The following is an 18,619-nucleotide window of genomic DNA, read 5'->3' as shown; positions in this document are numbered from 1 at the left end:
ACAGCTTGCACATACGAGTTGTAAACGCCTCCACATGTACAGCTTGTACCACTTGGCAGGGAAGCCATCAGGGGTCTTGTGGGGGGCCATTGATCGTCATTGAATCACCATTGAACATATACGGGAATCAAGCAAGGATCTGTCTTCCCTGGATAGGATCACCTTTCTGGAGCTATCAAGATAATCCCTCAGTCCTGCAGGTGAATGAGTGATGTCAGACGTGTATAACCTATTATAATAAGATGAAAATTGGGATCAGATTTTGTCCAGTCTAGACACCATATCCCCAGAATCTGGCTTAATGGCCGCTACCACCATCTGAGGGGTTTCCGTCTTGGCTAAATAAATCAGGGCTTTCCCATTTGTATCTCCGTCTGAGAAGATAGCTTGCTTTTGTGCTGGAAGTTGTTTTTCAGTATATTTGGTGAGATGTAACTAAATCTCTGTAGAGATGGCGACCTCTCAGGCGATCTTCAGTAGGCTCAGAGACATATTAGGCCCCCTCATCCTCAGTGAGTCAGGCTTCTTCCTTTTAGGCCTCTTTCACACTGGCGTCACTGATTTAGTCCGGATGCGTTGCGGGTGCATTGCTGCAAACCCACGCGAGTAGGCACGCAATCTCAGTCAGCTTTGTCTGCGATTGCGTTCCGTTGTTACTAAAATGTCCATTGAGGGGTTAAAAAATAAAAATAAAAAATATAAACTCACCTCATCCACTTGATCGCGCAGCTGGTATCGTCTTCTTTCTTCGTCCTGCAGGACCTGCAAAAGGACCTTCGATGATGTAATCGCGCTCACCACGTGGTGAGAGTGGTGACAACAGCGCAGGTCCTGCTGAATGAAGATGGAAGGACCTTCTATCTTCATTCAGCAGGACCTGTGCTGACGTGGTGAGCGCGATGACTTCAGCTCAGGTCCTGCAGGAAGAAGAAAGAAGAGGATACCGGCTGCGCAATCAAGTGGATGTTTTTTTTTTTTTTTTTAACCCCTCAATGGACATTTTAGTTAGCATTCTGTATAGAGAATGCTATTATTTTCCCTTATAACCATGTTAGAATGGAAATAATACAGTGAATTGACTGTAATGGAGCCGGGGTTGCTCATCCCTATTTACAAACATCATCTCCTAGCCACCATGCGTGAAAATGTCACCGCATCCGCACTTGCTTGCAGATGCTATGCGATCTTCACGCAGCCCTTTCATTTCTATGGGGCCTGCGTTTATTTATTTTAATTTTTTTTATTTTAATTATTATATTTTTATTATTATTATTATTATATATTTTTTTTTCATGCAACGCACAAGTGCTTCATTAAAAACAATGCTCATGTACACAGCCCCATTGAAATTAACAGGTCAGGATTCAGTACGGGCGCAACGCATTCATGTCGCCCGTGTGAAAGGGGCCTTACTATGAACTCCACTCTGTGTGCTGCAATGGCTGAAATGAAAACTCCCCCATTACAGTCTTACTGTCACGAGGGTGTCAAGACCCACGCCTGACTCAGTTATACCTGGGTTCAGGAAGTCGCAGCGGTTGGCTGCGCGCTCTTATGTAAGATAGGGCTGTTTCCTTATGGTAGCTTTCTGGTTTGCTTTGCAACCCTTTTTGGCTCACTCAGGGATCCGTAGCCCCTTCTCCTCAGCTGTTCCGTGTCCAGCACTCCCAACCTCCTTATATTCCCCTCTTACATTTCTTTGGTTGCCAGATATAGAGCTTCCTGCCTGGACTTCTATACTGACCCACTGGAGCTGTGTTGCTGCGTTCTCTGGTTGTTGGTCCAGAGCGTTTCCCTCCGGATCCCTGTTGGACCTTTGTGGTCTGCTGCGGTCGCCCACCTGGGTTTATGTGTTTGTTTGTATTGTCTGTCCTCTCCCTGGTGTTTTCCTCTTAGTGTCAGTGGTGAGGACTAGCGATCCCACCGTTCACTATCTAGGGCTCATTTTAGGGAAAGCCAGGGTTTAGGCACGTGATCGCCGCATGGGTGAGGAACCTGTATAGGGCAGTCAGGTGCCAGCCGCAAAGTGAATCAGGGGTCACCACCTTTCCCTCTCCCTTGGGCAGGGCTTTCTCTTTTCCCTCCCTGTGTGACGCCGGTCATTGCATTATATCTGGCCCTTATTTTGTGTAGGTAAAAAAAAAAATATAATGTTTTACCTACTTAAAATCCAGTATGGATCCAATTGCTGCTCTGTCCAAACAATTTCATGGCCTGTCTTTGGAGGTGGCAGGATGGAAGGCGTTGGTCCTCCAGCAACAGCAGCAATTACAACTGACTGCAAGCCCAGCGGTTGCTACTGGTAACCAGGTCCCTCTCCCTGACAGATTTTCTGGGGGAAGGGACAAGTTTTTGACATCACGTGAGGCCTGTAAATTATATTTTAAACTGCGCCCTTACTCCTCTGGTAACGAAGAACAGCGGGTGGGGGTTGTTATTTCCCTGCTGCAGGGGGACCCGCAGTCCTGGGCGTTCTCTTTACCCACTGATTCCCAGGCTCTTCGGTCAGTGGATGAGTTTTTCGGGGCCTTGGGTCTCATATATGACGACCCTGACAGAGTCGCACTGGCTGAATCAAGATTACGGAGACTCCTACAAGGAGTGCGGCCGGTAGAGGAGTATTGCTCTGACTTCCGTAGGTGGGCTAGGGATACCCAATGGAACGACCCGGCTCTCAGGAGTCAGTTCTGCTCTGGGTTAACCGAAAGGGTTAAGGACGCGCTTGCATTATGAGACCCCCTTTTCCCTTGATGCGGTTATGTCCCTTTCTATCCGAATAGATAGATGCCTTAGGGACGGGTTAAAAAAAACGGAGCAATTGGTAACCCCTCCCAAGCAGCAGTTAGTCTGTACGGACTTAGACGAGCCTATGCAGCTAGGAGGAATCACTCGTCAGGTCCGTCCTCCTGAGGGTTGCCGTAGGCGTGGGGTTTGTTTTTTTTGTGGGGAGAGGGGTCATTTCATTAATGTCTGTCCTTCTTTCCTCAGAAACAAAAAGACCGTCGGAAAACTACTAACCCCAGGCTGTGTGGAGGATGTCAGCTGGGGGGTATATGTTTCCTCCATACGTACATCTACAATTTGTGTTGCCAGCGGTTATTGTTTTTGGTGTTAAGACTGAGACTATTTCTTTCTTTCTAGACAGTGGAGCAGGGGTAAATTTGATAGATGCCCATTTTGCCCGCACTATGGGTTTGTCTCTTTGTACGCTACAGAGACCTATTCCCATATTCGCTATTGATTCTGCTCCTCTGTCTCAGAGAAACCTCACCCACATTGTTCATAATTTACACCTTCGGGTAGGGGACCACCATAACGAGATGCTCATGTTATGTTCTGGAGGGGCTTCCCACTCCGGTAGTGCTGGGCCTTCCCTGGTTGGTAGCGCACAATCCAGTGGTGGATTGGCAGGCCAGGGAGATATCGGAGTGGAGTGAGCATTGCAGAGAAAATTGCTTAAATAGCAATTGCTTAATCGCCTCCTTAACTACCCTACCTACATTTATTTCGGATTTTGAGGACGTTTTTTTTCTGAAAAGGGTTGTCAGAAGTTACCACCTCACCGTCCTTATGATTGCCCGGTTAACTTTATTCCTGACGCAAAATTACCCAAGACCAGGTTATATAATCTTACGGGTCCAGAGAGACAAGCCATGAAAGATTATATCTCTGAGAGCTTGGCTAAGGGACACATCAGACCCTCTTCTTCACCCGTGGCTGCAGGGTTTTTCTTCGTTAAAAAGAAAGATGGGGGTCTGCGTCCTTGCCTAGATTTTCACGAATTAAATCGGATAACCATCCGGGACCCATACCCTCTTCCTCTCATTCCTGACCTGTTTAACCAGATTGCAGGTGCAAGGTGGTTCTCCAAACTTGATCTTAGGGGGGCCTACAATCTGATTCGTATCAAGGAGGGGGATGAGTGGAAGACAGCTTAACACCCCTGAGGGGCATTATGAAAATCTAGTTATGCCTTTCGGTCTGACCAATGCTCCTGCTGTCTTTCAACATTTCGTTAATTACATTTTTAGTCATCTAATCGGCAGGTTTGTGGTAATATACCTAGAAGATATTTTAATTTATTCGTCTGATCTGAGAACGCATGAGGTGCATGTCAGACAAGTACTGCAGGTCCTACGGACGAATAAATTATATGCTAAAATTGAAAAATGTGTCTTTGCCGTTCAGGAGATACAATTCCTAGGTTATTTTTTATCTGCTTCAGGTTTCCGTATGGATCCTAGGAAGGTCCAGGCAATTTTAGATTGGGATCTTCCTGAGAACCTCAAAGCACTGCAACGGTTCTTGGGCTTCGCAAATTTCTATAGGAAATTCATTAAAAATTATTCCGTTATTGTAAAACCCCTTACTGACATGACTAGGAAGGGGACTGATTTTTCAAAATTGTCTGACGCCACTAAAGTTGCTTTTTTTTCTCTAAAAGAGAGGTTTACCTCGGCACCTGTACTAGTCCAACCTGATGTCTCTCAGCCTTTTATTGTTGAAGTCGATGCCTCAGAGGTGGGAGTGGGGGCGGTGCTGTCTCAGGGTCCGTCTCCTGGCAAATGGCGTCCTTGTGCTTTCTTTTCTAAAAAACTATCTGCAGCAGAAAAGAACTACGATATTGGCAATAGGGAACTATTAGCTATTAAACTAGCGTTTGAAGAATGGCGTCACTTTTTAGAGGGGGCAGTCCACCCCGTCACTGTGATTACGGACCACAAAAATCTTCTGTACCTCGAATCAGCTAAGCGTCTCACTCCTAGACAAGCTAGGTGGTTGCTATTTTTTTTACCAGGTTTAACTTTGTTATTACCTATTGTCCAGGGGCAAAAAATACCAATGTAATAGTCCAGCAATACAGATAGCGAGCTTATACTAAGACGGGGTATCAATATGTATCAACAGTTCGTCCAGCAAGAATACCCTGTTTAACCATTAAGTAACTAAATTTAATAGGTAAGTTCAGAATTTACATATACACAGACAAAACAATTCTATGCAAATGATCCATGTGGAGGCCAGAATGTGGATACCTAAGATACAGGTATACACAGGCGGGAGGCTGGGGAAAGTTATCCCTAGCATTAATGGGATGTCTATTCACAGTGACATACCCTGTATGGGGCTTCCTTGTTATCCTGAAGGGAGCTCTCTGTATATATCTTCTTTGTACGTCAGTAGTTATATACATGTACAGTAACAGCTCTGTGTGCATCTTTTCTGGCACAGATACTCCTCATGCCCCACCCTATACATGTCCCCTATTTTTGCCCATTACTTGCAACCCTTGCGACCTGGCCCAACCGGACCACAGCCTATCCCCCATCATGTATGTGTACAGTGTGACCATTCATACATGTTCAGCCCACTGTCATCATATAACCCTGGCGCATCATCATCTGGTAGTCATCAGCGGTAATATGCGTGTCAAGCTGACACGCACACACCGCACTTCCGGTATGATGGTGACTATATTTACGTCATTTCCGGTATGCGGTCCACGCTGACACGCATACCGGCGTGCGGGCTAAGTACACATGCTGGCTGATAACAAACTACGTAGGTTAGCATGGGGCACCTTCATCTATACATGATTTGCCTACTGTCTCCATATACCAGGACAGCCTCGTTTTCGGCGCATCATCAACTGGTCGACATCAGCGGTAGTATGCGTGTCAAGCTGACACGCATACACCGCACTTCCGGTTTGATGGTGAATTCATGTACGTCACTTCCGGTGTGCGGTCCACGTTGACACGCATACCGGCGTGCGGGCCAAGCACACATGCTGGCCGATTACAAACTACATAGGACAGCATGGGGCACCTCCATCTTGTATCCACCAGGTCATGACATCTACACAACCTCATTAATGAGCATGCCTCCCCCTGGCACGCCCTACTCTTTTGGCCACACCTTAATTAATTAGATATCCACCTGTGTAAGGGCTTTGGGGGGTTAAAAGGGAGGGCTAAACTGAGGATCACCACCTCAGACCCATTATTCCACACCACTGACCACACCATGTAAGTAGCAGACAATGTCTCTTCACTATCTGTAATGTATGTCAAGCCCTGAGTGTATGTTGAGGTACATACAATATAAAAAAAATGTTTTTTTAGGTATCCTCTGGGTGGGTAACCCGGCATCCTGGGTGACTTAACTGGGGCACGCATATCGTTCGTGCTGCACTTCAGTCAGGTGCATATGCTCTTATCTATGAGCCTCCTCAGGAACGACCTTGTTTGCAATATATTATTGCCAACCTCAGGTATCTATTCACATTCAATACTCAGTGTTATGGGCATTTATCGCTTGTTATCCTACCTGAACTAACCTGGGTCCAATTTGTCTACTATTATTTTTTCAGTGTGTATGTTGGTAGTCGAGTTCACTCACCACGCTGCCAAAAACGTATGTAAACTGCCATTTGGCAATCGTTTCATTACTGTGGGTCTGCAGTGTCATAAAGGATTGTCTATTCCTGTTATATATGTACGCACGCATCACTGAACTGGGGCGGCCATAACCATTGGCAATGGTCCCATTATCTTTGCATACCTACTACACGTAACCCCCTGATGAACCCTCCGTTTGGGTGAAACGCGTCGGGGTTTGTAGGTCATCTATAACTATCTTAATATATCTATACCCAATTGTGCGTTTTGTTAGTATATTTTATCTTCTAGGTGGGCCCTGTACCTCCTGGTTACGCCACGAGGGCAGTATACAGAGGACACCTTTGTAACCTATCCTTTCCTATCTGTGCTTGTTTTCCATGTTAGACACCACGTATATCGTCCCACTCCATCACTCACCTCACCAGGGATAATTAGGAGCTGGAGTTCAGGTACGGGGACAGGGCGCCCCCACCATCAGGAGACGTCCCTGGGCAGAGGACCAGATCAGGGAATCAGTGCTAGGGATAACTTTCCCCGGCCTCCCGCCTGTGTATACCTGTATCTTAGGTATCCACATTCTGGCCTCCACATGGATCATTTGCATAGAATTGTTTTGTCTGTGTATATGTAAATTCTGAACTTACCTATTAAATTTAGTTACTTAATGGTTAAACAGGGTATTCTTGCTGGACGAACTGCAAAAAATACCAAGGCTGATGCACTATCTCGTTGTTTCCCTGGAGGGGGTAATGTGAGTGATCCGGTACCCATTCTTCAAAGAGGAGTGGTTGTTTCTGCGGGGCACTCTGCTCTGGAGGGGAAGGTGTTAGAGGCCCAGGGGGACGCCCCGGTCTCTTGCCCCTCAGAGAAATTGTTTGTACCGTTGAACCTGCGTTTCAAATTATTAAAGGAACGTCATATTTCGGCACTTGCTGGGCACCCGGGTAGTAAAGCAACCTTGGAGCTATTGTCTCGTTGTTTTTGGTGGCCAAGGTTGCGTCAGGATGTATTTGTATTTTGTGTCTTCTTGTTCTACCTGTGCGCGCGCAAAAGTTTCGCATACACGTCCTGCAGGGTCTCTATTACCACTCGTCATTCCCAATAGACCATGGACACATCTGTCAATGGATTTTATCACTGACTTACCTTTGTCTGCGGGTAAAAGTTATTTTGGTAGTAGTGGACAGGTTTAGCAAAATGGTACACTTCATTGCGTTACCCACACTACCTCTTGCTCAGGTATTCATCAGTGAAATCATGAAGCTTCACGGGGTCCCTTCCGATGTTGTTTCGGATCGGGGTACCCAGTTTATTTCTAAATTTTAGAAAGCTTTTTGTTCCCGTTTGGGGGTACACTTGTCGTTTTCCTCAGCTTTCCATCCTCAGTCGAATGGACAGACTGAGCGTACCAACCAAAACCTTGAGACATATCTAAGATGTTTTGTGTCTGAAAACCAAGAGTTGTGGTCATCATATTTACCGTTAGCTGAGTTTGCCATAAATAATCGTCGTCAGGAATCCACTGGCAAGTCACCATTTCTTGGTGCATATGGTTTTGACTTGGTGCACTAGGAGTGAATGACTGTGTGGTTGTCTACTAGGAATATTAAATTAAAGGTTCCCTCTTGGAAACTGGGTCCTAGGTTCATTGGCCCTTACAAAATTGTAGCCATCAACCCCGTGGCTTTTCGCCTGGAGCTACTTCAGACTTTTAAAATCCATAACGTCTTTCATAAGTCGTTACTCAAAAAATATGTTCCACCTCTAGAACCGTCACCGCTGCCACCCCCTCCTGTTGTTGTGGATGGTAATCTAGAGTTTCAAATATCCAAAATTGTTAATTCTCGTTGGGTCCGCCGCTCTTTTTTCAATATCTGTTGCATTGGAGAGGTTACGGTCCCGAGGAAAGAATGTGGGTTCCTGCGTATGATGTAAACGCCGACAGGCTAGTTCGGGCTTTTCATGCCTCTCATCCTCAGAGACCTGGTCCTGAGTGTCCGGAGGCCCCTTGTAGAGAGGGGGGTACTGTCACGAGGGTGTCAAGACCCACGCCTGACTTGGTTATACCCGGGGTCAGGAAGTCATAGCGGTTGGCTGCGCACTCTATGTAAGATAGAGCTGTTTCCTTATGGTAGCTTTCTGGGTTTGCTTTGCAACCCTTTTTGGCTCACTCAGGGATCCGTAGCTCCTTCTCCTCAGCTGTTCCTTGTCCAGCACTCCCAACCTCCTTATATTCCCCTCTCACACTTCTCTGGTTGCCAGATATAGAGCTTCCTGCCTGGACTTCTATATTGACCCACTGGAGCTGTGTTGCTGCGTTCTCTGGTTGTTGGTCCAGAACGTTTCCCTCCGGATCCCTGTTGGACCTTTTGTGATATGAAAGCACAATGAAATTCCAGCACTCACGATTTTGGTAGCTAAAATCTTCGTCTTTTATTCAGGCAGTAGACATATGAACAGGACATCCACCCACAAGTGCAGCAACCTTGACGCGTTTCGAACAGTAGTTCTTAGTCGTAAGCCTTTTCCGTGCACGCAGGTGTTTGAACAATTGGATGAGCTGGACTTTTCTTTGTGCATATTTGGACCTTTTGTGGTCTGCTGTGGTCGCCCACCTGGGTTTATGTGTTTGTCTGTATTGTCTGTCCTCTCCCTGGTGTTTTCCTCTTGGTGTCAGTGGTGCGGACTAGCGATCCCACTGGCCCGAAGAGCCATCATTAACCTTCCAGTACTCATCTACTTCCTTATGGCATTGAGCCTCTAGTGGGAGCACCTGTAACCAGACAGAATTCAGCCCCCACAACGTAGATGGTCGACCCAATGACTGGGTAATAATAATCTACAGTGGAACATGGTCTCCCAAGTGTTAAATATGTTGCTGCCGTCCCCATAGGTAAACAGTCAGGACTACCGAAAGCCAGATCAATGCGGGACATAGCGTTCCCTAAAGCCGAATGCCTGGAAAATTGTCTGATTTGCATTCTTCCATCTCCAAAGTTCTACTAGGCTATGGGCCTGTGTCCATTTGTATAAAGCTGAATTATACAGTGGAGGAAATAATTATTTGACCCCTCACTGATTTTGTAAGTTTGTCCAATGACAAAGAAATGAAAAGTCTCAGAACAGTATCATTTCAATGGTAGGTTTATTGTAACAGTGGCAGATAGCACATCAAAAGGAAAATCGAAAAAATAACTTTAAATAAAAGATAGCAACTGATTTGCATTTCATTGAGTGAAATAAGTATTTGAACCCTCTAACAAAAAAAGACTTAATACTTGGTGGAAAAACCCTTGTTTGCAAGCACAGAGGTCAAACGTTTCTTGTAATTGATGACCAAGTTTGCGCACATTTTAGGAGGAATGTTGGTCCACTCCTCTTTGCAGATCATCTCTAAATCCCTAAGGTTTCGAGGCTGTCTCTGTGCAACTCTGAGCTTGAGCTCCCTCCATAGGTTTTCGATTGGATTAAGGTCCGGAGACTGACTAGGCCACTCCATGACCTTAATGTGCTTCTTCTTGAGCCACTCCTTTGTTGCCTTTGCTGTATGTTTTGGGTCATTGTCGTGCTGGAACACCCATCCACGACCCATTTTCAGTTTCCTGGCAGAGGGAAGGAGGTTGTCGCTCAGGATTTCACGATACATGGCTCCGTCCATTTTCCCGTTTATGCGAATAAGTTGTCCTGTGCCCTTAGCAGAAAAACACCCCCAAAGCAAAATGTTTCCACCCCCATGCTTGACGGTGGGGACGGTGTTTTGGGGGTCATAGGCAGCATTTTTCTTCCTCCAAACACAGCGAGTTGAGTTAATGCCAAAGAGCTCTATTTTGGTCTCATCAGACCACAGCACCTTCTCCCAGTCACTCTCTGAATCATTCAGGTGTTCATTGGCAAACTTCAGACGGGCCTGCACATGTGCCTTCCTGAGCAGGGGGACCTTGCGAGCCCTGCAGGATTTTAATCCATTGCGGTGTAATGTGTTTCCAATGGTTTTCTTGGTGACTGTGGTCCCTGCTAATTTGAGGTCATTAACTAACTCCTCCCGTGTAGTTCTAGGATGCTTTTTCACCTTTCTCAGAACCATTGACACCCCACGAGGTGAGATCTTGCGTGGAGCCCCAGAGCGAGGTCGATTGATGGTTATTTTGTGCTCCTTCCATTTTCGAACAATCGCACCAACAGTTGTCACCTTCTCTCCCAGCTTCTTGCTAATGGTTTTGTAGCCCATTCCAGCCTTGTGCAGGTCTACAATTTTGTCTCTGACATCCTTGGACAGCTCTTTGGTCTTTCCCATGTTGGAGAGTTTGGAGTCTGCTTGATTGATTGATTCTGTGGACAGGTGTCTTTTATACAGGTGACTAGTTAAGACAGGTGTCCTTAATGAGGGTGACTAATTGAGTAGATGTGTCTAACCACTCTGTGGGAGCCAGAACTCTTAATGGTTGGTAGGGGTTCAAATACTTATTTCACTCAATGAAATGCAAATCAGTTGCTATCTTTTATTTAAAGTTATTTTTTCGATTTTCCTTTTGATGTGCTATCTGCCACTGTTACAATAAACCTACCATTGAAATGATACTGTTCTGAGACTTTTCATTTCTTTGTCATTGGACAAACTTACAAAATCAGTGAGGGGTCAAATAATTATTTCCGCCACTGTATCTGCTTGGGGGTCTAAATATATCTAGCTGATTATCCAGGACTGCATTAAAGTCTCCCAAGAGTGTAAAGGGTTAACAGAGACAGATTGGCCATGACCTCATTCAAGAGGGACCCACATAAAGCATGGACATATATCTCCACTATTGGTCATAGGACACCCCCCATATAAGGCTGTAGAGGAGAATGTACCTTCCCGATGGATCAACTTTTTTTTTCAATTTCTTTTATAATTTTTTTTACATTTTTGGGGATGATTGGTACCTGGAACTGAACCAGAGTTCGGTAAATGTTCTATTTAACTCCTTTCTTCAGTCATTTTAAATATCTTTGAAAGGCAATTATAATGACAAAGGTAATTCTAACCTATAGAACCTATTCAGTGTCCTCTTTTAATAGATTTCTTTTTTTCTTTTTTATTGTTTTGCAGAAAGAATAAACAGGGGCTCCTTCCAAGTTTGGAAGATTTGCTCTTCTACACAATTGCTGAAGGACAAGAAAAAATACCAGTTCATAAATTTATCACTGTAAGTTAGTATTTATTATATATTTTACAATAATCAAAGTATTGTGGATATGCTAAAATGATTGCTATTTTATACTTTTGTAAAGAGGTTTTTCCACTCACAGGAAGTGATGGCAAGTCACAATTGTATCGATATGCAGTCATTTTTTATCAGAATACCCCTTTATCCCTTAAAGGCCTTGTGTCACTTCAGTATATGGCATTTATCATGTAGACAAGGCACTTACTAATGTATTGTGATTATCTATAATGCTGTCACACTTCGGTGTGGGAGTGAAACACCACACCGCGCATAGGAGGGAAGGGGTGGGGGGACATTAAATCAAGCCTGAGAACTAGGGAAGGAAAATGGACACCTCCTAGTAAAAAACCCTAACCAAAATCCTGACTGACTACCAGTATGAACAGACCCCCCAAAGGTAGGCGAGTTCATACACAGGAATACCTAGAGTCCTATCAAGCCCTATGGGACCCTGGTACTAATGGCAGGGTCGAGACTACCTGTTGCTCCAAAAGGAAGGACGAACATGAGTCTCCTTCAGGCCTAATACAAACAATAGGGAAATGCAACACACAGAACCGAAACAAAAAACAAAAGGGAAAGGGAAAGACTTAACTTTAAAGGAGCAATAGAAGCATCAGGAACTCTGCCAAGATCCAACCACAATCTGTCCAGAAGTCCAAACAGAAGCTATAAACTGCACAGCATTGTGGGAAAAGCAACTATAAATAGAAAAGGTTAAATGACCCTAATAGCCACATCTGGTGAAAGCAGATGTGGCAAGCACCAGAAACAACACAGACCTCATTTGATCCAAACGGAAAACATGTCAGATGAAACCACGTGTTGCCAGTCTCGCTGATCTCCTGCCACCTGTCGCTGGAATGTCCATGGTAAATGCCTGCTTTGCTGACAATTACTTTTTAATCTTAACTTAACCTTTTGTCTACATGATTAATGTAATTTGCTGAAGTAAGAGAACCTCTTTAAGAACAGAGCCCTAGTTTGTCACTTATGATTTGGAGACTTTATTTTTTAATCTCTGCATTTCAAAAATCCATGACTTTATTTTTATTTTTTTCCAGTATTTTATATGAAGCAATTTGTATTTTATAATGCAACTATTTTGGGGGTAACTTTGGTAAATTGTTTAAAGAGGTTCTCCAGAATTAGAAAAACATTGCTGCTTTCTTTCAAAAACCGCTCCACACCCGTCCACGGGTTGTGTATAGTATTGCAGCTCTGGTCCATTGAAGTTAATGGCACAGAGCTGCATTACTGCACACAACCTTTGGATAAGTTTGGTGGGGTTTTTAGAAGAAAGTAGCCATGTTTCTCCAATCCTGGAAACTTGTGCAGACTATGAAGAAACAACATTGTTTTGGGGGTTTTGTTTTTATATGTACAGTATTAATGACATTATTACTTTATTGTGTGGATCAGTACAATTATGTGGGGGAAGGATCTGTAGAGCAAGCATGACGATCGAGGTGGTCCCTCAGATGCTCAGTTGGGTTCAAGTCTGGGGATTTGGGTGTCCAGGGTAATATTTGAAGTCTTGGTTTTGTTCTTCCAATGAATGTCAGACATTTCTAGCCATGTGACATGTCTCATTGTCTTGCTGGAAGATCCCATCCGCCCTAGGAAGACAATCATCATGTATGACAGTATGTGATCTGTAAGGAAGGATTCATAGCCAAATCAGCTGAGAGTGCCTTCCACATGGATGAGTGGGCCCAGAGAACGCCGTACAAACATTCCAAGACCATAACGCTGCTACCACCAGCTTGTGTTCTTCCAGAAAAAATTTTGGGGTCTTTGTTCGGTTAGGCAGAAAATGTGGCTCATTGGAGAAGGCAACCCCCTTGTCAATCAGCGGAGTTTCAATTCCTATCCTGCAGCGAAAATTGAAACCTTTTTTGCCTGTGCAACTTTGTTACTAGACATGCAGTGGCCATCTGTCTGCTTCGGAGCCCCATACGGAGTAGTGTTCACTGACCTGTTTAACCCCTTAATGACCTATGACATAATAGTATGTGATAGTAGCAGGTGACTTGCCGCAATTTGACGTACTATTACGTCATGGTGATCGGGCTGGTACTGGAGCAGGAGCTCGGTAGTCACTGATAGCTGGGTGCCTGCTGTATCTGCTGCCATCGTTGTAAAGGCAGATGCTGGCAGATTAACCCCTTCTATACCGCTGACTGCGGCATAGAAGGTGTTTGCGGTCAGTGAGGGATCCCTTCGGGTTCCTGAGCAGCGGTGACACGTACCCGATAGGTGAGAAGGCAGCGCGATGCCTTGCAGAGGCCTCGGGACCTGCCTTCGACAGAAGCTGAGGCGATCCAGCCCCAGGCTGGGTTTCCTAGGCAACCTGTTAATGTATAAGGCCTCTTTCACACGAGCGTGTCCGGATGTGTTGCAGCAAACCCGCACGAGTAGGTACCCAATTGCAGTCAGTTTTGACTTTGATTGCGTTCCGTTGTTCAGTTTTTATCGCACGGGTGCAATGTGTTTTGCACGCGTGTGATAGAAAAATGACTGTGGTACCCAGACCTGAACTTCTTCACAGAAGTTCAGGTTTGGGTTCAAGGTTGTGTAGATTGTATTATTTTACCTTATAACATAGTTATAAGGGAAAATAATAGCATTCTGAATACAGACTGCTAAGTAAGATAGGGCTGGAGAGGTTAAAAAAAAAAAAAAAAAAAATATTTTTTAACTCTCCTTAACCACCTCAGCCCCCCTAGCTTAAACCCCCTTAATGACCAGACCACTTTTTACAATTCTGCACTACACTACTTTCACGGTTTATTGCTCAGTCATACAACTTACCACCCAAATGAATTTTACCTCCTTTTCTTCTCACTAATAGAGACTTCATTTAGTGGTATTTCATTGCCGCTGACATTTTTTAATATTAATCTAAAATGACTGAAATTTTTGCAAAAAAAATTCTAATTCTAATAAAACTACATTTCTATATAAATTTTTCTTTAAATGTATTGTTCTACATATCTTTGATCAAAAACAAAATGCAATAAGTGTATATTTATTGGTTTGGGTAAACGTTATAGCGTTTACAAACTATGGTGCAAAAAAATTAATTTACGCACTTTGACTTTCTGAGCACCTGTCATGTTTCCTGAGGTTCTACAATGCCCAGACAGTAGAAACATCCCACAAATGACCCCATTTCGGAAAGTAGACACCCTAAGGTATTCGCTGATGGGCATAGTGAGTTCATGGAAGTTTTTAGTTTTTGTCACAAGTTAGCGGACATGGAATATTTTTTTTTTTCTTACAAAGTCTCATTCCACTAACTTGTGACAAAAAAATAAAATTTTAATTGAACTCACGGAATACCTTGGAGTGTTTTCTTTCTAAAATGGGGTCACTTGTGGGGTATTTATACTGCCCTTGCATTTTAGGGGCCTTAAAGCGTGAGAAGTAGTTTGGAATCCAAATGCGTAAAAATGCCCTGTGAAATCCTAAAAGTACTCATTGGAATTTAGGCCCCTTTGCGCACCTAGGCTGCGAAAAACAGTGTCACACAAGTGTTATTGCCGTACTCAGAAGAAGTAGGGCAATGTGGTTTGGGGTGTAATTTTACATATTTCTCTCACCCATCATGGGTATATCTCTGTAAATGACAACTATTTTACATTTTTCAAAGTTGTCAATTTACAGAGATTTCTCTCGCCCAACATGGGTATATGTAAAAATACACCCCAAACCACATTGCCCTACTTCTTCTGAGTACGGCGATACCACATGTGTGACACTTTTTTGCAGCCTAGGTGCGCAAAGGGGCCCAAATTCAAATGAGTACCTTTTTAGGAGGGCATTTTTAGGCATTTGGATTCCAGACTTCTTCTCACGCTTTAGGGCCCCTAAAATGCCAGGGCAGTATAAATACCCCACATGTGACCCCATTTTGAAAAGACACCCCAAGGTATTCTGTGAGGGGCATGGCGAGTTAATAGTTTGTTTTTTTTTGTTTTTTGTTTTTTACACAAGTTAGCGGAAATTAATATTTTTTTTTTTGTTTGAGAAAAAAAAACAAAGTCTCCCATTCCGCTAACTTGTGACAAAAAGTTCAATCTTTCATGGACTCAATATGCCCCTCAGCGAATACCTTGGGGTGTCTTCTTTCCAAAATGGGGTCATTTGTGGGGTGTTTGTACTGCCCTGGCATTTGAGGGTCTCTGCAATCATTATATTATATTGAGCATACAGGTAATGAGATTATTATTATTATTTTTTTTTCCATTCAGCCTCTGGGCTGAAAGGAAAAAAATTAACGGCACAGATTTCTTCATTCGTATCGATCAATGTGGATGGAAAAAATCTCTGCCAAAAAATGTGCAAAAAAAAGAGGGGAAAGGAGTCTGCCAGGACATAGGAGCTCCGCCCAACATCCAAACCCACTCAGCCCGTATGCCCTGGCAAACCCGATTTCTCCAGTCACCTCAATCGATGTGGATGAATAAATCATTGCCGGGATTAATTATTATTATTTTTTTTATGTATACAAAGTGTTTGCCAAAGCATATGAACACCGCCCCTCAGCTCATAAGCCTCGGTAAACGTATCTTTTTTACTGCAGAGGAGAAATCTCGTCTTGCAGCGCCGCATACACCGACTTTTGTATAATCTGACAGCAGCGCAATGCTTCTGTCAGAATGCACATCAGTGCTGCAGCTGGTTGATCGCTTGGTCCACCTAGAAGGTAAAAAAAAAAAAAAAAGCGAAGTACAGGAAGCCACTTTTTTTTTTTTTTTTTCTCTCGCCGCAGCGCTTGTGTACTGATTGTGCAGTGATAAAAAAAATATTAAAAATTGTCACTGCGGCGGGGTGGGCATGGGTGAACGCACATGTGGTTTGGGTGGAGGGTGAGCTAAGGTGACACTAATACTATTATAGATCTGACTGTGATCAGTTCTGATCGCTTACAGATACTATAAAGTACCAATGCTGATTAGCGATACGCTAATCAGCGAATCAGTGACTGTGGTGGGCTGGGCGCTAACTACCTACCAAAGGGGCCTAAACTAACCTAAACCTAACAGTCAGTACTGGTGGAAAAAAAAGTGACAGTTTACACTGATCACTTTTTTCCATTTCACTAGTGATTGACAGGGGTGATCAAGGGGTTAATTGGGGTGATCTGGGGCTAAATATGTAGTGCTTGGTGTACTCACAGTGATGTGTGCTCCTCTGCTTAGACCAACCGACGAAAAGGACCCAGCAGAAAGCACAGAAGCCATTTAACACATTATATTTATAAATATAATGTGTTATATGGCTTGTGGTTCGTTATTTTAAAAGTCCCCAACCTGCCAGCGCTGATCATTGGCTGGCAGGCTGGTGACCAACTCCTTCTGCGCCTTTTGCCGACCCGCACTGTGCATGTGCGGGCCGGATATATGCGCGTCGTCTCGTGAGATGACGCATCGATGCGTCAAGGAGGAATAACCCGGCCGCCCGCAGGACGCATCCCTGCGTTAGGCGGTCAGGAGGTGGTTAATCCACTTGTTCGCGCAGCTGGCATCTCTTCTGTCTTCATGTGTGAGGAATAGGACCTTTTGATGACGTCACTGCGTTCATCACATGGTCCATCACATGATCCATCACCATGGTGATGCGTGAAAATTACTTCTCATGTGCACAGCTCCATAGAAATGAATGGGTCCGGATTCAGTGCAGGTGCAATGCGTTCAACTCGTGCATTGCACCAGCGCGGGAAAACTCGCCCGTGTGAAAGGGGCCTAAGGGTCCATTCACATGTCCGCAAGTGGTTTGCAAATTGCGGATCCGCAAAACATGGACACCGGTCATGTGCGTTCCGCATTTTGCGGAATGCGAATGGCTGGCACTTTAAATAGAAATGCCTTTTCTTGTCTGTGTCTGCGGACAAGAATAGGACATGTTCTATTTGGGGGGCGGAAGTGCGGATGCTGACAGCACACTCTTCTGTCAGCATGCAGGGCGCCGCTCCATTCGCCCGGTATAGGCTCCGGTGTCTCAGCTCCGTCTTTTGTATTGGACTGATTTTTTTTTTTGTAGGAGGCGTGCCCAGGCATACTAGTAAGTGCAGGGGGACCCCTGGGCGCTGCTCTGCCCACAGATAGTTAGTTTTTAGTTTGTATAGGAGTGAAAGGTCCTCTTTAAGCTGTATTCCCATATAGCAGGCTGATAACAACCTTTATAGGTAGACACACCAGTCACCCCCTAGATGGTGCTGATGCCCTGACACACACAAAAGTAGTAGGTGGGAGGCAGGAAGTTAAGTTAAAGTTGGACTCTACTAGCATTTGGTGAACAGGAGTAGCCCATGTTGCTTATCCATGGTCTACAGTGTTTGGAGCCACATTCCTCTTGGACAGTGTGGACAAAATCTATGGAAATTGTAAGTATGACAAGATATGTATACATACTTGCCGTGTGAAATACAGAAGTCTAGTATATGTAGTACACTCTACACCTGGAGATAGTATGTGTAACAATGGCAGTCGCTAGTGTGCAGCACATCCTGCTATATACCTCAGTCGAACTGCACACAAGGCTCCTCCTCTCTGCTGCAGGCGACAGCTTCAGTTGCACCTTGTAGGAGCTGCACGCATCCTGTTTCTTTAAGGGTTCTTGCACGCCCCTGATTCCGCCTTCTCTCCAATCCCGGCCTGCTCTCCAATTCCCAGTTCCTAATGCCTGTGCAATATTGTAGTTTTCTACAGCGAAGGTTCCAGCTCGTAGTTCCTGTGTTGTTAGCCTGCTTCCGACCTTAGCCTGTATCCTGACCTCGTCTCTGCCTGATGCTCTAAAGTGTATGATTCGGATTGTCGACCACGCCTCTGTCTGCTGTTCAGCATTTTACACCTGCTGCACCTGAGCTACTCAGCTCTGCTGTTCTAACAGCTCCAGCTCTGCTTAATCACTAAGGCTGAGTTCACACGAGCGTGTCCGGATAAGGTCCGGATGCGTTGCGGAAAACCCGCACGAGTAGGTACCCAATTGCAGTCAGTTTTG

The 18,619-nt window shown here is 44.6% G+C and overlaps 1 protein-coding gene across 2 annotated transcripts in view; it reads left to right on the top strand.

Annotated features, from left to right (window-relative positions):
• GLS (glutaminase) overlaps nt 1-18,619 on the top strand; it is a 1,258,313-nt gene that overhangs the window by 33,160 nt on the left and 1,206,534 nt on the right. For both annotated transcript variants that reach the window (XM_044303244.1, XM_044303245.1), the window contains exon 2: nt 11,494-11,590. In XM_044303244.1, coding sequence (XP_044159179.1) covers nt 11,494-11,590 — 97 coding nt within the window. The remainder of the gene's footprint in view (nt 1-11,493; nt 11,591-18,619) is intronic.

This window comes from Bufo gargarizans, chromosome 8 (genome assembly GCF_014858855.1).
Source record: "Bufo gargarizans isolate SCDJY-AF-19 chromosome 8, ASM1485885v1, whole genome shotgun sequence".
NCBI classification, from domain to species: domain Eukaryota; kingdom Metazoa; phylum Chordata; class Amphibia; order Anura; family Bufonidae; genus Bufo; species Bufo gargarizans.
The sequence above is the reverse complement of the archived record's forward strand: the minus strand, read 5'-3'. Positions and strand labels throughout refer to the sequence as shown.